We start from the raw sequence: 19714 nt of genomic DNA on the forward strand, positions 1-19714 counted from the left end.
TTACCCCCAACAAGCACAGATTTTAGAAATCAAAAAAAGCAAATCACACATAAAAACATGGGAAATTACTTTTGGGGGGTCAATCACATTTCAAACAGGCCCAATAACTTTTCCTAGCCACTCAAACCTCATCAGGTCAGTTTAGAGAGCAGAGTATCTGCAGCAGCAGGAGCAGCAGCGGGGATTCAAGATATTTCGGGTATCTCTGGTGCCCCCCGCTGGCCCGTTGCATTGTGGGACAGCGACAGGCAGTGTTTTCACACAGCTAGTCGACAGTTGCGTTTGCCGTGCATTTTGCAGAACGGTATGGAGGAGAATGGGAAGCCACCGTACTGACTCTTCACAGTGAAAGCTCCGCACGGATTCTGCGGTTTTAGGTAAACTACTGTGAGCGTGGTTGTTGTGGTTCGACACGGTGTTGACGGTGGTTCGGTCCGGGCGGGTTACTTGCAAGTTGCTAGCTGACGCCGTTGCTAACTTGCTATTAGCATTTCCGTGATGCTGGCTGTCATAAAAGAGCGAAGCCGAGGCGCCCGCCGTTGTTTTCGGCTGCTTTCTGTGGGTTTTGTGTCAGTCGGCGAAATGCTAAAAACTGTATCTCGTGGTTTTAAAAAAATCGATTGAAGCCGCCGCTGGCTCGGTGTTGTCCAACGGCGGCCAATTTAGGACAGAAAAAAAAACTGATGGGGTTTGTGCTGTAGGCTCCAAGACGAAACTGCACATTTACATGATAGGCGCTTGTACTGCTAGTATAAACCGGTTTAGGTCACGATAAAAGAAATTAAGTGGATTAAAATGGGAAATACTTTAAGCTGTAGACCAAATATTTGAGTTGATTTGGCAGGAGGCGTGTGGAAAGCATTTAGCACGGAAAAGCCGAATGTGGGCATGCAAATTACAATAATTTGAAGAATGTGGGTTAGAGAGCTGTATCGTTTTACTCCTGCATTTAGCTGCTTTCCTTAAAGTACACATCACATATTAATACATTTCTGTGCACATTTACTAATAGCGTTTGGGGCTTACTTTAATGTATATGTCTGTGTGGGGCAGTTACAGGGAATGTGTTTACTTCTGTTATCACAGACTCTAGTAGGTATCAGATACCTTTCTCAGGCAGTGTCGGTGACACACTGCAGTCTGGACTGGATGCTACCATTAAGTAGAGTTTTCAGGCAACCAGAAAACAGAATAAATGGTCAGGTAGTCAGCCTGAGAGACTACTAATTTAATAACGAATAAAGTATGGAGGTTTGCTCAGCAGAAATGAGCGATCAATATTGATAATGCAGTTAAGGAGGAAAATAAATGGAGGGCAAATTAGAAGCATTGAGCTTTAACCAACATTAACGATATAAGCGAAGATGAAGTATGGGGTAAGGGTGAGGATTGGATGAAATCACAATTGTGGCGTTTGTGATACTCTTTGTAGGGGCTGGCTGGCAGCCAGTTGCATGTATATTTCTAATAAAGCTCGGTGATTATCATTTATTGAATGTCTGTGAAACCATAATATATACTTTTACATTGTCATCAGACTAAATGCATTTTATTGGATATGTTAACTGTACTCTGCAGATAAGGGAAGATAAGTAAACTGGAGGTGCTTTCAGGTATTAGCTCAATGCAAAGTACAGTAAATATACAGAAATCTGTATTTGATATGGTCAATGTTCTGCCTGTAAAACAGCAGCAGTTATGTTGACAGTTTTTGGTGGCACTTGGCAGGTAGCTTGTTTTAAGCACTTTGTAAAATCTGCTTCTTTTTCATTTGAATTTTGTCTTCCTTGATTGTAGCCCCTGTCTAATAATCTAATCTGATTAATTCTAACTAAACTGATCTCAAAGCTATATGATAAAAAACTGTCTGTGTACCAAGTACAACATTTTCAAGAAGGATAGACTCTGTTTCATTTAACTTTCTCCTGAGTGATCATTTTACTTGTAATTATAAGAAAAAAAATTCAGCTTGGTTGTTATGCGATGTGTATGTTAAATTTGTCCATTGTGATTATAGAATGAGACGCTCTTAGGGAATAGTTCCTAAACAGGAATTTTTTCCTGGCATCTCCTACCCTGATAACATTATTTTGTGAGTATTGCTTTACATTTGGTTTGGAAGTCAGATGTCAGAGCTGAGAGTGAAATCACTCCATAGTTAGTGGGTTCTGGCAGTAAAGTTGGAAAAACAAGAAAAAAACCAAGATATTTTTGGTTCACAGCCAGGTAAAGCCATTCAAGTATCACTAACAATACAGCACAATGCTTTTCTTTTATGTGCACGTCAAAACTCAGCTGCAGCACTTTAACAGATAGACTGGTCAGTGTTCTGCATGAAGTACCTAAAACTTTCATAGTACTGCACTGTATGTTTGAATAGAAGAAGTTCAAACCGATTGACATGGTAACTTAAACTGCAGGTCTGATTATTAGCCATTTACGGAGATTGATGCTGTTTCCCACAGTTATCACCATATTAGTTTTGCGCATTTGTCGTGTAGGTGGTTCAGTTGTTACCAAGTGACCTACCTTATGTGTGTGGGATGACAAAAGCTAATGAGTGATGATTACTGCACCGAGTTTGGTCTTGCGTAATTTGCAACAGTATATGCTTAAACATCAATTGATGTCTTTTTCCATGTTCCAGCATGGCAATGTGCTTTATATACTGTGGAAACAAATTTCTGTCAAGATTTTCGTAACATTGCCTTACCCCCACCTGTCACAATGCACTTAATTTTATTTTCTGGTTTATTTTTCATTCAGGTGGTGCACGCACACTGCCACTCTGCTGCCTCTCAAAAACCGCCATGCCTTATGGAATATTCATTCAGCACCAGTGACATTCCAGTGGGATCCATGTTTACAACAACAGTTAATTTTGCCAACACTTAGCCTGATAGCACTTTCTTTTTAAATCGCTCCTGTTCTCAGTGCAAAGCGTAAGCCCCCCATACAGCTGCATCTTGAGTCCCAATTATCAACTTCTCTCCCTTTACAAGAGGATAACCCTCTATCATGAGATTCCGAATCTACAAGAGGAAGGTGGTGTTACTGACTCTGGTGGTTGTCATATGTGGCCTGGCTTTCTGGAGCAGTGGAAGGCAGAAGAAGAACGACAGTGGATCGTTACCCAGGGAAGTGGAGGCGGTGCGGAGGAGCAACATTATCAGCAGCAGCAGCAGTAATAGCGTCAACAGTCATAACCAGGAACAAGCAACGCCAGCGGTCAGTCGGGCACCTGTCCCAGCACCTGTTATACAAGCAAATGACACACACCAAGAAAAAGAAAAGGACAAACCCAAAATATCCAAGCCAGATGTGGATAATACCACTTTAGTCTACCGTGGCATTGTCTTCCAGCTAAACTTTGATCAGACGATAAGAAATGAAGAGAAATTTAAGACGACTCGAAAGAAGGACGATTTGGTTGTAGTAGTTCAGGTCCATAACCGACCAGACTATCTAAAGCTATTGGTAGACAGTTTACGAAAGGCCAGAGGTGTGGATAGCATACTGCTGATATTCAGCCATGACTACTGGTCCCCTGAGATTAACAAAGTGGTTGCCTCTGTTGACTTCTGCCAAGTCCTCCAGATTTTCTTCCCCTTCAGCATCCAGCTGTACCCACAGGAGTTCCCTGGAAATGACCCCAGGGACTGCCCCAGAGACATCCCCAAAAAAGACGCCTTAAAACTGGGTTGCATTAACGCAGAGTACCCTGACTCGTTTGGACACTACCGGGAGGCCAAGTTTTCCCAGACCAAGCACCACTGGTGGTGGAAGCTTCACTTTGTATGGGACAGAGTTCGAGTTCTCAAAGACCATAAGGGTCTCGTTCTCCTGATCGAAGAGGACCACTACTTGTCTCCGGACTTTATCCATCTCTTAAAGCAAATGACTGCTCTGAAAAGGGAGCAGTGCACAGACTGCGATATCCTCTCACTGGGGAGCTACAGCCACATCGGCTACTCCAGCAAAGCAAATAAAGTGGAGGTGAAAGCCTGGAAGTCCACCGAGCACAACATGGGGATGGCTCTGAGTAGAGAGACGTACCAGAAACTCATCCAATGCACCGACACCTTTTGCACTTATGATGACTACAACTGGGATTGGTCTTTACAACACTTGACTGTGTCATGCCTGCCCTCCTACTGGAAGGTCATGGTGAGCGAGGCACCACGGATTTTCCATGCCGGAGACTGCGGCATGCACCACAAGAAGGCTTCTTGCATGCCCATTAACCAGAAAACCAAGATAGAAAACATCCTACAGAGCAGTGGGAACCAGCTGTTCCCAAAAAACCTCCTGATCACAAAGAGATTGCCAGCCAACGGGGCAGGAGGAGTGGCCCCACATGTGAAAAATGGGGGCTGGGGAGACATCAGGGATCATGAACTCTGCAAGAGCTATGTTCGATTACAGTGACCTTAATTGCTACTATTATATATTATTGTCTCTTTTGCATCCTATATAAAGAAAAAGTAAATCTTTATGGACTATTCTTAATATTGCCTGTTTTATTGGCTTGTTCCAAATAAAGACGAATGTTGGATTTTTGGCTTCTTTAACACAAATATGTCTTTACATTGAATTATTTAAGTAATTCCTAACAAGTCTGCAATGTTTTGTATCATTGATATACTAAACAATATATATTGCTGTGTTTTCTATAAGAAGATTTTAAGATTATTATATGCATCATTTGATATTCAAAGTCTAAAAACATACTGATGGGAAACAAATTAAAGGTAATGTCAACATAACTTAAGCCACTGACCTGTTGCTATTGTTCAGTCTGCACACATACACTGGAAAAAAGGTCAGAACATTGCCTAAAGGTTGCCGGGAGTTTCTTATGACAGAAAGAACCACAAATTTTTCCTACGCAGCTTATCGGTCCGTTTAAAAAATGCACCAAAGCGAAACTAGGACCAGCACTACCCTGTGCTCCTTTTCCACGGATCAATGGCCAGTTTCTAACTCATAAACGTCTGTTGCTAGTGCCAAAAACTGGTGTCAGTGGGTATGGAAGGAGCTATCACAAGAAATATACCAGTGATTGGACTGAAAGGCAGCCCACGGATTCTATCCGCCCTAATTTTCCATACAAGGAAATGATCCCAACATCTTATAGTACACACTAAGAAATGATAAGTTCAAACCTATGAAAATCTGGCCTACAAAAGGCGCCAAGGCAGAACTGGGTCCAAATTAACAGTAGCTTAAAAATGTCTGAAATCTGGCTTAGGAATTTGAGTTGAAGCCTGGTGACTGCCCACCGTTATCTCTCCGGTCAAAAATTTTTTGTCAAGCCCTAAATACTCTGAAGAAACCTTAACTTCTCACATCCTGTGCTTTTGACCACTCAATTTCTGCTCATCAGGGTGGAAATGTTTGTGGAATAAAGGTGACTGCTCAGAACAACGTTTTATTGATGAGTAGGGATCTCTTCCTCTTAAGTTGACCAGTGACCCTTGCAGCATAACTGAGCTACAGCATCCCCTCACTATAGCACTTACGCATTCAGGTGTTCCCGTAATTTGTCACCCATCTGTATCTCAGTAGGTGGTAAATTGGGAAGAGCAGGCAAGTGCTCACTGGTGCAGTCACGAGTTTGGCGAAACTATGGACTCGGAGGTCCCGCTGTGCTCACATAATTAGTTTGAAGGTATTTATATCTCACAAATTTGCTGAGATCAAAGTAGATCCGTTGAGACACCTCATTCTATTTAAATAATTTCCATTTAGCTTCAACAGGTTATTAGAGAACACCAGAAGACTCGATATTAAAGTGACTGCAGCAGTTCGGAATTCAGTTCCATCAGTGCTTTCAGTAATGGGGGCGCGCAGAGCTACAGTTTTCATCGTGTTATATCTGACAGAAGTGATGGTGATGCACTGCAGCTAAATAAAACTGCAGGCCATTGTTTTGTTGCAATGCATCACTGCCCCTACCCAATGTAGTATAACGTTGTGCTACTGTATCTGCAGAGATTCTCACAGAGAAATAAACGCGATGCACCTGGAGAGCTCCCAAGGCTCTGACACTACTTTCTGTTTTCTGTTGTTCCTATTGAAGATGCATTTACATTTTAAGTGCTTAGGCCACAGCTCAGTATTGATAGTTTCCGCTGACGCCCGAGCTCACTGGCTTCTCTGGCTGCATTGATCCCCTACTCCCTTTCCATCACTCCATCCCTCAACCATCCTCCTGGCAGTGTTCAACAATCAGTTCTGCATACTTTTCAAAATCTGGAATAAGTTATCAGTGACTGAACTCTTCAAACAGTTCACATTTAAGGCCTCCTCTGGTAGACTCTGCCGGTGGCCTTTCAGTGACACAAGTCTCAGCATAAAGCACCACATGAATTAAAGATGAAATACTTTAATGTATGTAGAGGAAGTTGTTTCCTTAGTGTGATTTTTTTCTATTTAGATTGACACAAAGCCTCTCAAATGTTCCTCTTCGGTACAAAAACAAAGCAATGCAATCTCTGCAGGGTAAGCAGTTCCTGTTAATTTCTTATTAGTAAACTTCAATTCATAATGCAGTGTGAAGACATGCAGTCATACTGCTGCTGCTTCTCTGAGGTCATGCAACTGGCAAATTGTGCAGCTGTTCCCATGGTGCATACTCAGAAATTGGGCCTGTACCACAAGGGAAGCATGGCTTAGAATAGAACTGAGAATAGAAGAAGTGGCACATTGTTCTTGATACGTGGTGACTAATGGTTAGCTGACATTGGAGCGTTAGAAACTGTTATGTGTTGGATTTAAGGTCTGTACAGCCCAAGACCATTATCCATACCTCTCCCCCTCCTAAAAATTCCCGATACACAGTTATCTAAATTGCAGTTGAAAAGGCGCAGAGGAAAAAACTGCCTATCCACTCTAGAATCCAGGCCAATTGTCAATACAGCCATCCTAATAAAGCAACTTTGTATTCCATGTTGCATTTAATTTGTCACCCTCTTATCCCGACTTTGTAATATAACTCATTCTTTAATGTCTAAACTAACCACAGGTCTTAGCAGCGGGTTAAATAAACATCCCTGCAGAGCTTGAAAATGAAACTAGATTAATGTGATCCTTTCCCCAACTTGACTAGACGTGTACGTTCAAATCTATCACTGACATAAAGGCATGAATTAATTTTTTTCCCCTCCCTCCCTTCTCACAGTATCTTAAGATGTCAAGTTTCTGCATCACATGAAATGTTGCTCAGTCTGGGCTTCTAGCCCCCGAGAGGCAATATTAATCATTCATAGACGTTGCACACATTGAAGGTAAACAAAACTCTGGGTCAATATATGGAGACATGCAGACGAGGGAATTGCATCAGTGTGAAAAGATGGTCAAAGAGGGATTGTGCAGTGGGATTCGTTTTCAAGCTATTGAATACCTATCAAAGAGGGCCCATTTCCCTGAAGGTGTAAGATAGATGCAGCTCTTTTCAAGCCTGTGCTCGACGCTACTGTAGTTTGATTGCCATTCAAAGGTGATAGGGTTTGTAAACAGCACAGAAAGCACAATAATAGCACATATATTACAATCAGTGGGGTTTTTGTTTTTTAAATGTAAATATCTCACTAATTCTGATTGACACTTGCTCAAGATTGATGTTGCCAGCCCAGAAGAGATCAGTAATGCAGTCAGAGCTGTTTTAGTGACAGCCTGACGGGATGATTGTGCCAGTCTATCCTGCTGATCACACCTTTTTTCCCCTCACATAACAGCGATGCCACAGGCTGCCGGTTTAATGGCTATGAGTGCTTGTGTTTCTCCTAAAAGTAGCTCATAAATTATGGAGAGGCAGTTTTATTCTGCTCTTTGAATATAAAATATATATGAAGTGGAAGCAATACATTTGTGATGGGAGACCAAGGGAGAGACAACAGGATATAGGCTACATATCACATAGACAGCAATTTCCCCGTTTGATCAAGTGATTGTTATTGAAAAAACATTCCAAAAGCTCTCATTTGCCTGAACAAGACTGCCACCTGCTGGTTAGCTGCAATACTAATACTTCAGTGGTCAGGGAGGTAATTCTCAAAATGAAGTAAAAGGAAATTTTAGAAATCTCCTATATAAGGTGTGTCAAACTTAAGGCCCGGGGGCCAGAATTCACACGGTAAATTCGGTCCACTGGATGGTTTTGGAAAATGTGAAGGAGGGCATCAATTTTTGACTTTTAACTGTGTTTTCGTAAGTTTCACAGATTCTTCTGCTAATAAAAACCTCCCCCATGGCTGTTCATTCGTTCATGCTACACCAGAGTAATTCATTAACATTTAAATAACAGAAATCTTCCTATTTTCTCACAAATTATTTCAGAAATGTCTCTTTATTTGGTTTTGTTTTTTAGAATTGGTCCACAAAAAGGGACATTTGCAGTGAATAAACAAAAGCTTTGTTTTGCAATGACAGGACAGTCTGTGTGATGAGCAACCAGAAGTTTTCCTGCTATCTTACACATTTATTTCTCACTATTTAAGCCAGATTTCATTCATTTACCGCAGCAGGATTTCTTTGTCGTGTTGAAAAACTGAGATGTTGTTACAATTGCAAAGCTTATAAGATATCTCTGCAATTAAATCGAAAGAAAAGGGAATTTTACTCATCCAGGTTGCTTTAGATCAAAGTGGCTCACAATGTCAAATGAGTTTGCCCTAGAACCCTGCCCTGGAACCAAGCCATCATGGGAAATTATTAGTTGTGCTAGTCCTTCATTATGAAGTGAAAAAATGTAATACTTCTTTCGCTATGCGATAAAAGTAAAGGTTAACAATGTAAGAAATTCACATTGTATTGAGCCTGACCGCTTAACCAGGCAGAAGAAAGCATGGAGGTTGCATGTCCAACTAATAAGTGTTGCATGAACGCGTAGTTTCATGTGTAAATAAACAGTGAACACAAACAGAACAGGTAGTCTGTCAAAGCTGTTTTAATAGGCGTCACATGGAGGAAAAGGCTCCCACTGTTAAAATCCTTAGTTCTGTGTGGGTGCCTGAAAAAGCACCCCTCACCTCAAGCACCTAACCCCCCCCAACACCACCAGTGCTGACGCATGTCAGCTGGTAATTCAACACAGTGTCAAGTTTGTTCACAAGTTCAGCATCAGTTACTGGCAATATAACAGAAGTCACAGATTTCAGTCCTGTGTGCAGAACAAGGTTGTCAGTCTTATTTGTTAAAGTGAGTTTCACAAGTATTATGACGGATGGGACTGCTGCCTATGGGTGAGGAGAACTATGCCAGCGTTGGTCTTCCTGTGGTTTACCTGAGCTCGAAGTGATGGCTGAATTATAGACCACTGCCTCTGCGCCTACCTGTCTACGTAGTAAAAGGAATCTGCAGCGACAGGCTAGCTAGCATTCAGCACTACCTGTTAGACAAAAGGATAGACATTTCCTATACCAAACGTTTCATTAATAAAAATACACCTGAAATTTCTCTATGTACAACAGAAAAGAAACATTTTCACCTGCATATTCAAGATTTGTTTTAATATTAGGTATAGATTTTCTGTATTAGAAATATCACTATTTTCTGAAATGAGGATTTTCAATTAATGTAATATGATCATTTCACTCATAAATCACTGATGTACAATATTTACATATATTACAGAGCCCATTTCATCCGAAACAATATTAAAATAAATGCTCAATAGATACAAAGTTTGTTTTTTTAAATTCTATTTATATAACAACCTTGTCAAGGAGTCCTTACACACTCCAAAATGTAAAGCCATACTCCTCTAACTATTAAGTGCAAACAATTTTTTTTTATATAAAAAACTATGATTGCAGCATCCAGCGTTGAGACAGAACGATAACAAGCCGTTTCCCCAAGTGCTTTCAAAGCGTTTTGAAAAACTTGTTCCACCCTCATGAGTTCAAAATATACAAGGGAAGAAAAAGAATGAAAGAAAAACAAAACTGTGCAAATAAACTCCTGAGTTTGACAACTCGGACTTAAAAACGTTTCAAAAGGAAGTAAAAGGCAGTCTCTCTTGGGCAGGTGTTTGACAACCGTGACTGCACAAGGAATCACCCAGGAGGTGAAAAATAAGAGACTTCGCTTTGGGGATATGCTGCTGTCGCTCCAAAACAGTTCCTCATCTTATTCCCTTTATCTGTGAATATATTACATTTATTTTATCTCTTTCTTTTTTTTAAAAAAAAAGGGATTTAATTAAACCCACACAAAAAGGTCAGGTTGAGGCATCATCACAAATGCTTACACCGTATCTAGTCTTTGAAGATTTACAGGCACAAGAGATTGGGGGATTAGTTTGTTATTGTTAGACTAGACACGTTCTGATATGAGCATAGATGCAATAATGAAGCCAGTCAAACCTTCCCATAAGCCTCCTGGATGATTTAAAACTTGCCATCTAACTTCCAATAGCAAACTTTAAACCCACTCCACCTCCCCCACACAGGCGCACGCGCACACACACACACACACACAAAACAAAGGGGGTCAAGTTTCTAACTCTGGCCTTGGCCAAAATTCTTAACATGAACAGTAACACAAAGAGAGCATCTGGGTGCTTGTAGTGATGAGAATGAAAGGAAACACTCGAGGTCATGTGATGTGTGACTGTGTGTGAAGAAGCGCTGCAGGGCCTCGGTCGTGGTCGTCCCCACGTCTCTGTTGCGTGGAGCTGTTATTAGCAGCACCAGCATCGACTATACTACTGTTCCACTGGGGGAATTGGCTGGGTTGTTTTGAGATGATAGCAATCCCTGTGGAGAGACAGATAACACACATTGATAATAAAGGTTTTTACTCAAATGTAACACGAGAGGTAGAACAGTGAGGCCGTGAGGTTTGCTCTCTCTTTTTTTTTTTTTTAAACAAACTGTCCTATTTATAATCAAAAATGATGCAGGTTTATTATATATATATATATATATATATATATATATATATATATATATATATATATATATATATATATATATATATATATATATATATATATATATATATATATATATATATAGAGCGATAGATAGATAGATATAGATATATATGAGGTGTGAACTCAAACCCAAACAAACCCAAACCCAACTGCTCCTGAATGCAAGAATTACTCAAAAACAAAACAACAACAACAACAAAACATAACTTTAAAGTGTCACAAGAGAGTATTCTCATGAGGCCCGTCACTCACCACTTTCCCAGGCCTAGCCCAGGTGCAAACGAAACCCTCCTGACAGGCTGTTACCAGACAGTCCTCCAGGAAGATTAACACAGTGAGTCTTTCGTGAGCTATCTTTTTGCACACCAGCGGTTCCAGGAGCGGCACCTCCTCCATGCGTGGGCACAGAGTAGTGCCTAAAGTCTTAGCAGCGTCAGCTTTCGCCATCTTTGACGAGCTGAGCTGGTTTAGCTTGTCGCTGCTCTTGCTGCTGATGTGACCCATGCTGTGGTTTCTCTTGTGGTCCTTCTCGTGGCGCTCCTTCCGTGAGTCGTGTAACGACAGTGTTGCAAACTTGCTGACGCTGGTGGCGATGAAAGCGCTGTCAATGATGCTGTTGGCCTTGGTTGTGGCGGTGGTGCTGCTGCTGCTGTTGCTGCTGCCTGTGTTACTGTTGGGGGTGCTGCCCCCCGCTGGATTTGAGGAGTGAGGCAAGCTATTGGACCGAGGCAAGGTGCCGGGGAGGGAGTTAGTTGGGTTGCCGCTAGTGCTACTATTGCTCAAATTGTCTTTACTGTTGGTGCCACCGGAACTGGTGGTCGTGGACAGAGTAGAAGGAGGTTGTCCTGTTGCTGGAGGGCTTGTGGCACTCATAACATTAGTGTGTGTTCGAGTGCGGGACAAAGGGAGGTGAGGGAAGAGAATGTCCTCTGTGAGATCCCACAGGCACAGCTGGGTGTCCTGTCCCACTGAGCCAAATCTGTAGGTCACACTAACCGGTCTACTGTCCGTAGAGTTTCTCTTAGAAAGCCGAGAATGAGAACTGTTTGCTCTGTCTCTGCCTGCACTGAAGTGATTCTGCTCGTGAAAGTCCTCGTCGCTGCCACTAAACTCCGCAGGCAAGTCGCCATCCTCAACACTGGTGGTACAGTGGTCAAACGCCACCACGCTCACCCATGACTTGTGGCCATGCCCTCGTGCAATGACTCTACAGTCCAAAAATGACCAAACCGTCACCAGGTCGTCCTCCCCTCCTGCCACAATATACCGTCCATCGGGGCTCCAGCACACGCACAGTAAGCCACCGAAGTAGCTCTTCATAGTTCCGTGTAGCTCTGCGGCATCAAAGCCAAAAACCCGCAGGAAGCCATCCTGGCTCGCACAAGCTAGAAACTTTCCATCTGGGGAGAAAGCAAACTCATTGAGCGCCCCTTCGCCCACTGTCCACCGCAGTAAAGGGTTACGAGCCGATTTGCTCTTGCAGGTATGCACAGCATAATTTTCACCCTGCTTAAGGAGCTGGTAGTGAGGTGCTGTGGTGCCACAGGTGTTTTCCACATTGTACAAGTACATGCTGCCACTGGAGTGAGCCACAAGAAACAGGCTCTCTGAACCAGGAACCCATCGCACACATGTTACTCTCGACTTGTCGATAAGTCTCTGGAAAGAGAAGAATAGAAAAAAGGAAAAACAAAGCAAAAAACAAGGAGACAGGTCAGCTAGTGGACTAGATCAAACATAAACACAATTTCTTTAAGGATTAATAAAGTATTCTGATTCTGATAAACATATTATTGGGAGCCTGTACAAGGAAAGTTCATCATATCCATGACACCTTTTTTCTATTTGTCACCACTTACCCCAAAATCAGCAGTCAAGCTAAGGGGTCACACAAAGGTGATTAACAACATGCTAAGTCAGGTTTCTCGATCTAGCTATGAGGATGTTCATATGAAAGAATATGACCAATCAGAAATGGGGTAAGACTAAGGGAAGCAGAGTGATATACACTATGGTATTATAAAAATAGATTTTAAAGACATAATAGAGGCTTAAAAATTAAACTAACACGTGCATGAACACACACTCGCACACACATGCGCATCAGGGCTAAAGCTATTACACCAGAGAGTTTGTGTGTTTGAGACAAAAGTACAATAAAAAAAAAAAAAAGAGTCATCTAAATATGTCTATGTAGTTATCTCAGTCAGAGAATGTCCAGGTCATGGGAGTCTGGACTGCTTGAGAAGAAGGCAACTGGTATCTTTTGTGGTTTGTGAAAATGAGCCACCATATAATTCAAATATGAAGGTTGCTACAGACTAAATATGCGCCATGGCTTCCCCAGTGTAACCAATTTTTGCATAGAGGAAGTGAAAAGTAACACTGTCTGATCGCCTTCAGAGATCAGATGGGCAGATGACACCTGTGTCACAATAGAAAACCTATAAAGCAGAAGCCTGCATAATGACTGAAACCAGCCCACTGAAGGAACAATGGGCTGGGAGGTCGTTTCAGTCATTATGCAAATGTACTGTTTATAAGATTGGGGAAACCTGCAGTCAGCTGAGACTGAAGAAGCTACTTTAATCAGTGATGAAGCGTTTCTCCCACTGAAAACGCTACGTCCAGATGAACAGAATCAACTTTTGGAGACACCTTATTAATATGAGAATAAATGCACCAGAACAAACCTCAGACATCCACCAGGGATAGAGAACAACAAAGGGAAATACACTGTTGTCCAGTATGTGGCAAGTTTTTTTAGATAAGTTCCAAAAAATGTTCTCCAACCATTAACATCCTAGTACACGTTTCACCATGGAAAACCCTCAAGACAAAAACTGGCACATTCCAAGGCTAAAATACTCTAACATAAGCTAAACAACACAGTGTAATTCAGTAAGCAGTGTTCAGATTTTTACATGGGAGGAACCAAACACTCACTCCACAAATGCATTACACAACATAACAGAGCCACCTCAACAGGAAAAGGACAGGACAACACCAAATACCTCATATTATGATAAAGTGAGGCAAAGACTCATAGAGGATTCCCACCTTGGCCCTGATTACAATAATGACCAAAGCCTTGTTTCACACCTTGGCTCATGTGACAACTCACATAATTAACAATGGCTCACAAGACCTCAGGACAACCCCCACTAGGGATTAAGTCATTGAGATTCTCCATGAGTTGTTTTAGAATTTTACGAAACCTCTTCGATGAGAGGGGAAACTCTTCATAAACCAAAAATAAAGTTCCTTTGTTTCGAAGCATTCATGATGCTGCTTGATTATGTGTGAGCTTCATCTTCTTTGGCCAGCTAGACTGAAAAAGCAATATTAATAAAGTTTAGTCTATTCAAAGTACAATAAAAGTTTTAAAATGACTTACAGATAGCTTGGACAAAAGGAAGAATTTATATTTATTACTAATGCTCACCAGAGAAAAACAAAGATTTTAGATTTTCTTTTTTTTTTAACAACCTTTAACTATCTACACACTTGGATCACAAGGATCATCCAGGAATGGTGATGCTTCATTCCAGAAAACTGAACATACCTGTTTATCTCTTACGTCAAACATAACCTGTAGAGCAGATTAGGTCTACGGTACAAATTATGTTGGCGATGTACCCTGGTAAGTAGTGGACCACATTTGGAACACTGAAAATCCAGGGTTAAACCCGAAGTTACATTACTAAGCCTCAAATCCTTCTTCATAGTACAAGGCTCAAGAGAGGCAAGTTGTCTTCAAAACAATGATAACTGCTACCCACCTCCTCATTGAAGAGTTTGCTGGTTTCCTTCTTTATTGGGTCTATGAGCTGCACCTGGCCAGCTGAGAAGCCCACCAGCAGAGAGACACTCTCTGCTGTAGCTGTGAGGGGGTTGAAGTCATGGCACGTAGGCTGCGTTCCTTTGTATATCCTCTTGTCTATGGGCTTACTAAGATCAGCAGCCTGCAATTACAAACACATTGACATGACTAAAAATAAATTAAAGAAACTGTGATATGTTGTTACATGTAGAAAGTCATTATTCCGAAATAGAAAGAAAGAGCAACAAAGCCTGACTAATGCAAATCTAACATTTGTGATAGCTTCATGTCTATCGCTTTCTTCAGGTCTATTTTGGGGCATAAAACAAGTCAGAGAGAAAGGTTAGGAGTTGCAACGCTTCTAAAGGTATCAGTGTTGTCAAAAAGGCAGCTCAAAATAAAATGAGATAAAATAAGCATCTATGGCTGCCTGACAATACAAGTGCTACGATGATGCTGTGGCTAGACTGTCATAAATCATTTATACAAGGATGCTTCATATTCCACCTGGGTTAGACACAGAAGACATATTACCAGGGATGTTCAGCTGCTAATATTAAGTTTAAAGAGAAATAAATACCTCAAACAAAACTTGCTTGATCCCAACTGTTTGCAGTGGATCTGTCTAATCCTTGAACAATAAACTTTATGTACAACAACTCACTGTGACTTGTCATCCTGACATACCCTGGTTAGGGTTTCAGGTGACAAATGTTTTACTCACTTTTGTCAACAGACAAAATGGTGATTTTGATCTATCTGTCACTAATCTGAAACTGTGCAAAATGTGTTGCTGTGCTTCAATTTCTTTTACCCACTGTCCTGTATATGGCTGAAAAACTTTGAGATGTTAAGTGGCAATCCCATTGATTGTAAGATTAGTGGTTTGACCATTAGCTCCTTCTTCATGCACATCACTGGGTCTTTGAACAAGACATTTAACCCCAAAATAATTGAGATAGTCAGGCCTTCACCTTGTAATGTGTGTGTTATCCATCTATGTTAGCTATCTTTGTGAGGACCGAAATCTGCATTCTACTATACTTGTGAGAACCAACAGTCACTTGTAAGGACACACACACTGGTCCTCACAAGTTTGAAGGCCTTTTTGAGGCTCAAAATGTGGTTTTAGTGTCAGGGTTACAATTAGGCTATGGTTAGGTTTAGGGTAAGGGTTAGAGTTAGGCGTCATTTTTAATGGTTGGGGTTAGGATAAATGGCTAGGGAAACCATTATGTCAATGAAGGTCCTCACTAAGATAGCTGAACGGGGTTTTGTGTGTGTGTGTGTGTGTGTGGCTGCACTAGTTCAGTCCGTGCTCTGGGATTCCAAAACTTGATGAGGAAGTTTTGAGAATTGCTGATGTTAAAAACCACCCGAGACGTCCCTACATCAGGAAAATGAACCTGAATACAAATGCTGTCCCTAAAGCTAATGCAGCATTTACTCTGGTTCAATTTTGTTGTATCAACAGGTTAACATTGCTGTTTACTGGCAAACAGTTATAATGGCTAATATTTACTCCCTGCAGTTTTGATTAAGTAGCAAAAGTATCAGCATTTTTATCACTATTCGAAAATTTTCTCTAGGATCTCTTTTCCATAGACAGCAGTGTTGTTAAATGTTTTGACATTGCAGTTTTACGGTTGCTCAGTCAATTTGAAGATTTTTTTAATCATAAGGAAACGTCAAACACTAGCCTCAGGGTTCAAAAAATGTAAAATCGAACCACACAATTCTGTAGCTTAACTTGCTGTCAAATAACAGACTTCATAACTTTTCAAACCTAAAGGTTGCCCTTTGCAGGGTAGTACACCATATTAACTTAGAATTATCCAAAATAAGTGTTCCTCTTTGCACTTTACTTTTGTTAAAGACGACAGAAGAACAGCTCTAACATTAACGTTAATATGCAATGTTAGAGTTTTCGTGGAAAACCAAAACACGAACACAAGTGTGAGTCCTTATTAGGATGCTTGGCCGCTACACCCAGCTTACGGGTCAAGCACATGACCAGCATGATCACCGCTGTCACAGTCACCATCTCTGCTTAAACGTGTCTTGCTGCAATGACATCACCACTGCACGCAACCTAAACAGTGGATCACATTGCATCACAACCCAGTCCTGACAGTAGCGTGCACACATCATTACACCATGAAAAACAACACTGTTCACTTCCATGCCCACAGCTTACAAAGTCTAAAGCTTACATGCAGTCAGTGGCTTCTTTAACAGGAACAACAAAGTTGTTTCCTGTCTGTATTGCCACCGACAGTGTAGAGGTGCACTTTCCACGTAAAGAAACGAGGATAAACAAACACCACATGACATGACAGAACAGAAGCCTTTTCTCGTATAGCACAGTTCACTGGGTAATTTCATGTCACAGCTTTTCGCCGAATTAACTAGTGAACCTTGGAGGGCGCACAAATCTAATCGAAGCAACAACAACAACAAAAACAACTGTGGCGATGTTAGCTAAGAATGCTAATCAGTCTCTAACTTAGCTCGGTTTGCTACATGGCCTTCTCTTGATAATCTGCGCACTTAAATAACAGAAGCCGAGAGAGCTGACAGCTGGTTTGCAACGCATTTAAATATGTCAAATTAACGGACTGCTCCCGAACAGCGGTTACTTTGCCTCCTCGCTCAGTACTGTTTACCTTTCTCACGCCTTTGTAGATATAAAAGTAGAGTTCCCGGCCCACATTGAAACAGATCCTGTCGCCGTTGCCGGACTGGTCGTTTACATTGACGAAGGAGACCTTGACGGGATTGGAGCCCTGCGAGTTGAAAGGCACCCTGTTCGGGCGGCTGTATTCAGAGTGAGTGAGGAGTTTGTAGACACCTTCTCGTGTGGTGAACTGAGTTTTAATTTCGTTCATCTCCTTCCCTCCTCCCTCCGCCGCCATCTTGGAAATCGCCGTTCATCCTTGTCCTGGCCCCGGATGTCAGCGAGAGCGCATGCGTTGAACCGTTGCGGTCGCAGCCATGCGTACAGTGAATTATAGAGTCCAGCAGAAAAACAGAAGTGTATGCGCGTGTAAAACGCGATTAATTTAAACAATAAACACATCGACTTAAAATAACTCGCTGTTATTTAATATTTTTTATTGCTAAAATCAATGTTTTTTTACAACTTTTATGGACCACCAAAGCAATAAATAAATTATATTTATTTTGAATGAATACAAATAAAAATTCTATGTAATAATAAGAAAACCTATGGTGAAAAAGCTTTCAATTGAGTATAAACAGAGTAAACAAAAATAAATATTATTAGTAAATAAAAACAAAGGGGGAAAATCTCTCTGTGCAATAAAATCTTCCATAGTCAAGGCAAAGACAGAAAGTTCTGAAACAGAAAACCAAGACTGAAACTCATGGTCACTTCTGTAATCAAAGCACCAAAGTAAGAACCATCCCAGGATGTAAAAACTACCTTCTGGCACTAAGTTCCAGAAACATTGCTATTATTCTCATTCTTCCATTTCATTAAAAAAAGGACTGACTCACTGTCTTACTCAAACAGAATAGTGGAACACCGAGAAATTTGGCTTCTCTCTTTCATCAGTTTACACTGAGGTACATGAGTATTCAGCTTCTAGTAACGTCTGCTACCAGCTGGAAACATTTAGATTATGTAACTGATCCCTAGAAAGTGCGATACACTGCCCTCCTCTGGTAAGTAAAGCCATTACCGCTCAGATCGGACCAGAGTATTCTAGTCGTCTGTCTTACACAAGTCTGACTTTAATTATTTTTTACATGTAAGTGCAGCCTATTCCAAGTGTTATGGGATGAATGGGTTTTTGCAACCTCTTGCTAAACCATCACAAGCTCTCATCAACACACTGTGTCTTTGCATACACATATTAATGTGTTATAGGGAAGCTTATGATTTCTGCGAGAATTTAAGTTTGGCCAATGGCCACAGAGCATAGTCAAAATTCAGTTTGCTTCACTAGAAGTCTCTCTCTATCACCAAATACTTTGGATGGCATATTCTGTTTGCAATCCACAAATGAAAATCAGGAAATTAAATGGAAAGTTCTAGACATTCCTAGTAAGTTGGTCTGCAATATGCATTATGCAAATAAAGAAAAGGTAATCTAAACTCTGACAATATGCATATATAGATGTGTAAATAAGGCAGCATATGGGTTTCCCTCCAGAATTTCTGTTTGGTGAATGTATTAATCAATAAATTTATTAATAGCCCAGAACAAATACAGAAGTGTATGAAGGTATGCGCTAAACCAGGCCCAGCCCAGTAAAGACACCACTCTGATTGTGAAATGTGAATGAGTACACAGATTTTGAACTTTTGACTGTATTTTCATTAGTTTTTACAACTTTTCCTATTGATAAAAATCTCCCCCATAGCCATTCATATTATACGAAAGTAGTTAAGTAATAGATAAACAATTAAATTGCAGAAAAGTTCCTGTTTCTGTGATATACTATATAAATTTGTTTTGGTTTTTTTTTTTTGTTTTTTTTGTTTTTTCTTTTATTAGTTTTCTTTTCTTTTCTTTTCTTTTCTTTTACAAGAAGTCCATTTTAAATGTGTTTGTGATGTGGAAAAATTGAGACACACTGTTAAAATTGCATTAAAGACATCTCAGGGATTAAATGTTTAGGTAAATGTCTTTCTCTGGTCCAGCCCACTGAAGATCAAAGTGGGCTGTATGTGTCCCACAATGAAATGAATTTAACATGCCTAATCTAAACTGTGAATGGACAGCAAGTTGCAAACAGCATCCCAAATGGCTTTAAATATGAGCATATGTGGGTGCAGTGGGGCACCATGGCAGCTGCTGATGGCAAAGGCAATGCACAGCTGTGGTGCTGGGTTATGCTGTCTAACAGCTATACAAGCTATCAGCGAAGCTCTCATTGTGACTGACAGGCACTCCTTGTGACTCTGCAACCCTATAAGGGCACAC

At 40.9% G+C, this 19714-nt stretch overlaps 2 protein-coding genes across 2 annotated transcripts; one reads left to right on the forward strand and one right to left on the reverse strand.

The window, feature by feature from the left end:
- The first annotated feature begins 212 nt into the window (after positions 1-212).
- On the forward strand, positions 213-6048 carry mgat2 (alpha-1,6-mannosyl-glycoprotein 2-beta-N-acetylglucosaminyltransferase). The gene is made up of 2 exons (XM_086264341.1): positions 213-377; positions 2767-6048. Exon 2 carries the CDS (start codon positions 3019-3021, stop codon positions 4426-4428), a length of 1410 nt encoding a protein of 469 aa, XP_086120467.1. The 5' UTR covers positions 213-377; positions 2767-3018; the 3' UTR covers positions 4429-6048.
- A 4129-nt stretch (positions 6049-10177) lies between these two features.
- On the reverse strand, positions 10178-17700 carry wdr20b (WD repeat domain 20b). Its single transcript, XM_086264101.1, has 4 exons — positions 17429-17700; positions 14722-14904; positions 11192-12598; positions 10178-10760 (listed from the first exon to the last, which is right to left on the reverse strand). Exons 1-4 carry the CDS (start codon positions 17675-17677, stop codon positions 10704-10706), a joined length of 1896 nt encoding a protein of 631 aa, XP_086120227.1. The 5' UTR covers positions 17678-17700; the 3' UTR covers positions 10178-10703.
- Between the last annotated feature and the right edge of the window lie 2014 nt (positions 17701-19714).

Source organism: Aulonocara sp. 'chitande type north' Nkhata Bay, linkage group LG15 (genome assembly GCF_057382095.1).
Source record: "Aulonocara sp. 'chitande type north' Nkhata Bay isolate Kocher_YH1m ecotype deep benthic linkage group LG15, A_spYH_male_GT1.1, whole genome shotgun sequence".
Lineage (NCBI taxonomy): Eukaryota > Metazoa > Chordata > Actinopteri > Cichliformes > Cichlidae > Aulonocara > Aulonocara sp. 'chitande type north' Nkhata Bay.